Genomic DNA, 7,500 nt, shown 5'->3' on the forward strand with positions numbered 1-7,500 from the left:
TATTTTGGATTTTGTACGAAAGAAATATTTCAGAGGAACGATTAAAACGAAGGAAACCAAGTGTTTTACAAACCATCGAAACGATTCAAACGAAACGAACCAAACGAACCAAACCATATATCAAACGATTTGAACGCTAAGCGAAACGAAAAATTTAATTTTGGCGTGATGATTAAAAATTTAGTGCAAAAAGTAGTACTGTAACGCTAGTTCTACCACTATTACTCTAAAAGTACTCATTGTCTGTGGATGAATGTTTCCCAGGGTATTGTCCAACTAATGTGCACCTAAATTTTTAAGGTTCTTGGGCGATTTCGTGAGAGGAAGAAAATATTTACACAAACATCTCAATCGCGTTCACTGCTGTTTTTCTCGCTGATTTCAAGTGCGGGTTTTTTATTTTGTTGTTAATTGAAAACAGAAAGATATTTTGAAGCTTTCTTTTTACCAGCTAAATGCACATGAAATTTACTTTCCATTTCTGTTTTTAGATTATTACAGTAACGTTGTAATCTTAAAATCTAGCGGTTTATTTAGTGTTACATATTTTGAAACGGCCTTGACCACCAATACCGTGCGCAAGGCCCTTAGCTACAGGTGATCAAGTCCTGATGAAACAGAGGAAGGAAAACAAGCTATCAACAAGCTTTGGGGAAGCACCTCACAAAATTACCAGTAAATATGGAAATGAAGTCACTGTGATGTCACCAGAAGGAGTTAGCTATAAGAGAAACGTGACTGAAGTAAAGAAATACCTGACAGGGAGCGAGGGGCCGAACCAACAAGACACAGGACAAGATGTTGTTGCAGATAGGAATGCCAATACAGGGACCCCAGAGGTATCCACGAGGCCAACTCGGTTAAGGAAACCGCCAGGATACTTAAAGGATTATGAACTCTGCTGATTATGAACTCTATTGACAGGGACGCTTTGAACTATGAGCATGTTATTCAGTTTAGTTTTAATTGAACTTGCCCTTATCAAGATCAGACCGTTCGGAAAGAGATATACGTGTAATGTTGCTGTTGTAAACTATGTCTAAATCCAAGGAAAAGAGGGGTTGTAGTGTTTGTTGGTCTACCTGTGGTAGACCACATGCATGATGGGATAGGTTTGGAGTGTGTGTAAGAGAAATCAAAGTGTGTGAACGAAGTTGTTATTAAAAGCTGTTGAGATTCGACTTAAATGTGGTAAAAGTATTACACTGCATGCTTAGTGACAGATGTCAACTTGCACCAAGGGGCAAGGAAGGGCTGTGGAACAATAATTAATGAACACTTCACAGTGGAAATAAATTATGTACATTTGTAATATAAACTAGCATCCACAGTAGGGGAGGAGGAAGGAGAGGAGCTAATATTGTTAACTCTAACCTCTATTTCAAGAACATTAATTTTGCTGAAATGGTATATGAAATTAATCATATATGAACTGCGGATATGAAATCAAGTGAAGCTATGATCTTCGCAGTTATGAATGCAATTTTTACAATTGCATAGAGAAGCCTGAAAAATTCAGGACTTCAACGGGGTTTGAACCCGTGACCTCGCGATTCCGGTGCGACGCTCTAACCAACTGAGCTATGAAGCCACTGACATTGGGAGCTTGTCATTTGTGGGTTCTAATGATCCCGTGAGGAATGAATCAATGCCGAAATGGTATATGAAATTAATCATATATGAACTGCGGATATGAAATCAAGTGAAGCTATGATCTTCGCAGTTATGAACGCAATTTTTATAATTGTGTAGAGAAGGCTGAAAAATTCAGGACTTCAACGGGGTTTGAACCCAAGAGCGTCACACCAGAATCGCGAGGTCACAGGTTCAAACCCCGTTGAAGTCCTGAATTTTTCAGGCTTCTCTACGCAATTGTAAAAATTGCGTTCATAACTGCGAAGATCATAGCTTCACTTGATTTCATATCTGCAGTTCATATATGATTAATTTCATATACCATTTCAGCATTGATTCATTCCTCACAGGATCATTAGAACCCACAAATGACCAGCTCCCAACGTCAGTGGCTTCATAGCTCAGTTGGTTAGAGCGTTGCACCGGAATCGCGAGGTCACTGGTTCAAACCCCGTTGAAGTCCTGAATTTTTCAGGCTTCTCTACGCAATTGTAAAAATTGCGTTCATAGCGGTAGACTACATTATGAAGGGCAATCCAGATATTAAATTAGGACGGGAAAATCTTACTAAGTTATTTTTCTTTGCCACTGCTCAAACCCATTTTTCATTTTTGGGTAATTTTTACGATCAAATTGATGGGGTAGCCATGGGCTCCCCGCTTGCTCCTGTATTAGATAATCTCTTTATGGGTCACCATGAGAAACGCTGGTTAGAGAATTACAATTCAGGTATCGAGTTTTACCGTAGATATGTCGACGACACCTTTGCTTTGTTTAATACCGAGCAGGATGCTTTATCTTTCTTTAGTTATATCAACAGCCAGCATCCTAACATCAAGTTTACTATGGAGAAGGAAGTAAACCACAAGCTTCCCTTCTTAGATGTGCTTTTAGATAACCATAGTAATCAGGGCATTATTACCTCGGTTTTCTACAAGAAGACCTACACCGGTCTTCTCACTAATTATTACAGCTTTGTACCTTTCAGTTACAAATTAGGACTAGTACGCACTCTGGTTGACCGAGTATTTAAAATTAATAATACTTGGACTGGTTTTCACTTGGACATAAGCAACCTTACCAAAACATTAAGGAAGAATTTGTTTCCTTCTAGCGTTATCGAGAATGTTGTTAGAAAATTTCTCAACAATTACTTTACCTCCGATTCCTCTCAGAGTGTTGCTCGGAAGGACAATTGTTTGTATTTTAAATTACCGTACATCGGTCCCTTTTCCATCATAACAAAACGCAGAATTAAGAAATTAGTCAACAAATTTTGCAGCGACCTGGAAATTAAGTTGGTGTTCACCCCTTTTAAAATTAGGAGTTGGGTTGGGGCGAAGGATCCTATCCCTGCGGGTTTACGATCGCGAGTCATTTACAAGTTTTCATGTGCAGGCTGTAATGCCTGTTATATTGGTGAAACCAATAGACATTTCGCCACTCGCATCCGTGAACATCTCACCTCGGACAAACATTCCCACATATTTAAGCACTTGAGAGGTTCTGAAAATTGTCGCTCCCGGTGTTCAGAAGACTGTTTTAAAATTCTCGACTCTGCTTCCACACGTTTCCAATTGAAAATCAAAGAAGCCATGCACATCCTTTGGGAGCAGCCATCTTTAAATTCCCAAGTCAAACATCTTAATTTATCCCTTTCATACTAATTAGTTTCTTTTCTTAGCCTAAACAGTTTGGTTTTTTCTGTTTTGTTTCGTGGTTGGGTGTTTTAATTCTGTTCTCGCCTTCATCCTTAATTATTCATGTTATATCTCACTTTGTTACACTATTTATTGCTCAACTTTAGTTTATTTCTCATTTGTCAACTGACGATGGATGATGTTTCATCCGAAACATGTATTGATTAAATATGAATTTCAAAAACATCGTATGGATCATCAAAGCGATATCTTACTTCGTGCTGCTAAGAAGTTTTGGTAATTGTAAAAATTGCGTTCATAACTGCGAAGATCATAGCTTTACTTGATTTCATATCCGCAGTTCATATATGATTAATTTCATATACCATTTCAGCATTGATTCATTCCTCACGGGATCATTAGAACCCACAAATGACCAGCTCCCAACGTCAGTGGCTTCATAGCTCAGTTGGTTAGAGCGTTGCACCGGAATCGCGAGGTCACTGGTTCAAACCCCGTTGAAGTCCTGAATTTTTCAGGCTTCTCTACGCAATTGTAAAAATTGCGTTCATAACTGCGAAGATCATAGCTTCACTTGTTAACATTAATTTTCTTGAAAACAACTCTTTTCTGATTTATCTTTCATTAACTAAAGACAAAAAGGCTCCATTCTTCCAAAAAATATCAATGTTTTTCATTAATCTTCAACATACACTGCATCAGCTCTCAATACAATACACTTTATTCATAGCTATTGTACACTTACCTTGAGAAGTTTGTCCGGCCAACAGAAATCTTCTGCTGAGAATACCATGTTGGCTTCAAACTCTACAAACTTTTGTAGAAATAACTTTGGGTCTGCCAGCAAGATCACGTCATAACTATGGTGAAAAATTACATAAATATAAATAATGATTCCCTTGAAACTTGATGACCAATGTGTTTTTGCACTGGTCGAGAGTATCACTTATATCAACTTCTTCTATTACAGGCCTTGGGTTCAGTGTTGGTTGTCAAACATTAATTACAAACAATACCTGACTTTTAGCTGTTATTTCTTTGTTACAAAGTACATGTAATTATCTGGAATAATCAGGCCTTCTGATAGGGTGCGATTAAAAAATGCAAATTATGCGATTTTTCAGGGCAGATTGTGCGATTAGGAAGGCCAATTATGCGTTAAATAATGTAAATTATCCGATTTTTTTCTCAGCAATTTTAAGCTTGTTTTATAAGGTTTCAGGTTAAGAAAAACACTTTTTTGCTGCCCTAAAGACATTTTGAACAGAAAGGAACAGTAATTATGTATCTCGATCATCATTAGTTGGGATAAATAAAACAATGAGGTCTTCTGCACCACCGGTGCACCACGTTAAAAGTTGAAAGGACACAGCTAATTTATGCCAAATGAATGATCAAGGTGCTTGTCAACCACGAACTTCCGAAGATGGTCAATCACAATAGGGCCATACCCCCATTTATACGAGAGAAAATAAGCCGCGACATTCTCTGGCCGCGGCTTACATAAGACTCGAATGTTCACCCCGTATAAATGGTACAAAATCTACGTTCACGCCTTTTTCAAGCAGCGGCTTAAGTTGACTTGGGAATATATATTGATTTATTTGTATAAATAGTTCCTTTTGCGTATTTTGTACACCGTGGCCAGAGTAAGCCGCGGCTTATTTTCTCTCGTATAAACGGCCCTAATATTGCACGATGAGAAAAACATCAGTCCATCGTCCACGTGGACCGTACCTGTGAGGTACTTCCTTGCTCGATCATGAGCTGTCAGATTGGGCGGAAGGTGGGAACTTCCTTCTTCGTCGAAGAAAAAGCGGGCGTTTTCACAACAAACTTATCCATGAGTAAGTTTTTATCAGTTTTCAACGCAAGAAACTACATTTTGCCGAAAAACTTACAACTTTGCTTATTTTTCACAAATCTCTTCTCTAAGAGAAGACAACTGTGTCATTTCAGTGGTGTGTATATAAGGGCGTGTTTGTGTTGCACCAATAGAAGGAGACTCGTACCAGGTCCCCAACATGCAAAATAAAGCCTTGAACTTCGAATGTTTACGAAATTGAAGGTGGCAAAGGATTTTTAGCCTTTTTCCACGATAAATCATCTTAAAAATGGCGTATTTATGCAGGAATTTCTAAGAAACGTGTTGATTTATGTTTCATTTTATGAATTTTGTGCGTCCTTTTGTGAATTATGTGATTTTTCGTAAATTGTGCGATCGGATGCGATTTGAGGTCGATTGTGTGAAATCGCACCATCGCGTAATATCAGAAGGCCTGAATAATACCGAAAACAAAAGCTTGTCTATTACATCTGCTGTTTATTTTGATAATTGCCTTGCATTTATTTTGCTTTGTTAGTGCACAGCAACAAAAAAAAGTTCGTGGAATCGGAAACTTTTTCGTTACATTTTGATCAGGAACATCCCACAACCAATGACGTCAAAATCCTAAACTTAATAAACGCATATTAATTTTTCCTCAAAAATACGAGAGGTTTTTTCGCCTTTTAGATGTTTTCTCAGAACAGAAATTTAATTGTTTTTGAACAGAAATGTTCCTTAGGCCATTACATTTTAGATTTTAAAATAAAAAATGGTGGTGAAATTTCGAGTCATGTGCACTTTAACAGGGGTACCGTTCCATAAACGAAGCCAACCATTTGAAATGTTGTAAAGACAATACATAAACCACTTCTGCAATTCTCAGGTCTGTGCGCTATATCGCTTTTGAGTTAATTTGCAGAAGTGTTTCACACGCCGCTGCGATGTTAGTGGCCTGTCTGTGGTCCATCAATATAGCGGCCGGTTATCAAAACACCTGGAGTTCACTTTGCAACGAAAGTGCTTACTTTCGCTCACGAGATAAAATACATTTGTATGCACACATCTCATAATGTACTTGAAACGTTCAAACTTCTGAGAATCATAGGAAAAGACATTTTTCTTCAACCAAAGTGTCACACAAAGTGACAATTCGGAAATTCAAAATGCTGTATTTTCGAAACAAAAGACGTTACAGACCTTAAAAAAAAGATTTATTTCTAGCTATTCTTCAAACCTCGTTTAGATAAAAATTCAGAAGACCTCGCAATTTTCATTTTGTAGTGTGGACACCATCTAGATGCCACAGGCATCCCACTTAATAAGTGTTGAAACAAAATTCTGTCTGACCAGGGTGGCTGCATGTCTGGTCAAACCTTGTCCCTGGCCTTATATATGACAGGCTCATGGCAAAAAATTATTTGCAGGCGTGAAAATGCTTTGCAATTATTAAGTCATTGCAAAAGTGGTTAAAGCGGACACTGAACCTCAAGAGCTTCTTTTGCTATAATGACATTTTTTATTCCACAAGAGTTAATCAATGCATTTATTTAAAAATGATGGTTGAGTTAAAACTTGTCTCACAATAATGTTTTGTGTCATAATAGGATCATGAACTTATTGACTGACCGTGCCAAGGCCCCTGTCCCTGACCGAAACTCAGTCAATATACATGTAAAGCATTTATTACTCATTTTATGGGCTCTTTACACTATTTATGAGCACACTATTTATTGAAGTTTGGACAAAGTAAGTAACAAAAATTTGCACAGAAATTTTATCTAATAATGTTGTTTGCATTTAAAGTAAAGTAAAGCAACCATATTTAACATCGATAACTCGTAACAGTAATTCAACTGACAAACCTGAGGTTGACGGTGCGCTCATTTCACTCCCCCCTCTCCATCAGTGCTCCGTTTTACGGGTATTTAAAGCTACTTAGCTACACGGAAAGGAAAGAAGTCGAAACAAGGATGCGAGATCCAGGAATCGAACTCAGGACCTCTTGCACCGTGGCCGCGCACTAACCGACTGTGCCACCCTCGCTCACCCTCGCTTTTGCTTTTCTAGCTGTAAATAACTTGGATGTTTACAAGTGACAAAATTCCCTGAAATTGCATTGCATGGAGCAGTACATGTACATGTTCCTAGCTAGTAGGGCTGTACGGCTTTTTCTGCCCCTGCTCGTACTAATGCGTATGGCCCTCACACAGGGGTTTTCCCAATAGTTTTACAACAAAAGCCCACGTGGGGCCATAACGGCCAAATGATGATATGGATTAAGACACTTCCACTGTTATACCACTAGTCTTGACAAATTCAACAAATCACAAGTAACAAATTTCATGATAGAAAATAACATTGTCACCTACAGTAGTT

General features: G+C 38.1%; 1 protein-coding gene across 1 annotated transcript in view; it reads right to left on the bottom strand.

The window, feature by feature from the left end:
• The window catches only part of LOC138051177 (multifunctional procollagen lysine hydroxylase and glycosyltransferase LH3-like), a 26,928-nt gene that overhangs the window by 16,840 nt on the left and 2,588 nt on the right, over window positions 1–7,500 (bottom strand). The window contains exon 4 of the mRNA XM_068897336.1: window positions 4,042–4,156. Coding sequence (XP_068753437.1) covers window positions 4,042–4,156 — 115 coding nt within the window. The remainder of the gene's footprint in view (window positions 1–4,041; window positions 4,157–7,500) is intronic.

This window comes from Montipora capricornis, chromosome 6, assembly GCF_036669925.1.
Source record: "Montipora capricornis isolate CH-2021 chromosome 6, ASM3666992v2, whole genome shotgun sequence".
NCBI classification, from domain to species: Eukaryota; Metazoa; Cnidaria; class Anthozoa; order Scleractinia; family Acroporidae; genus Montipora; species Montipora capricornis.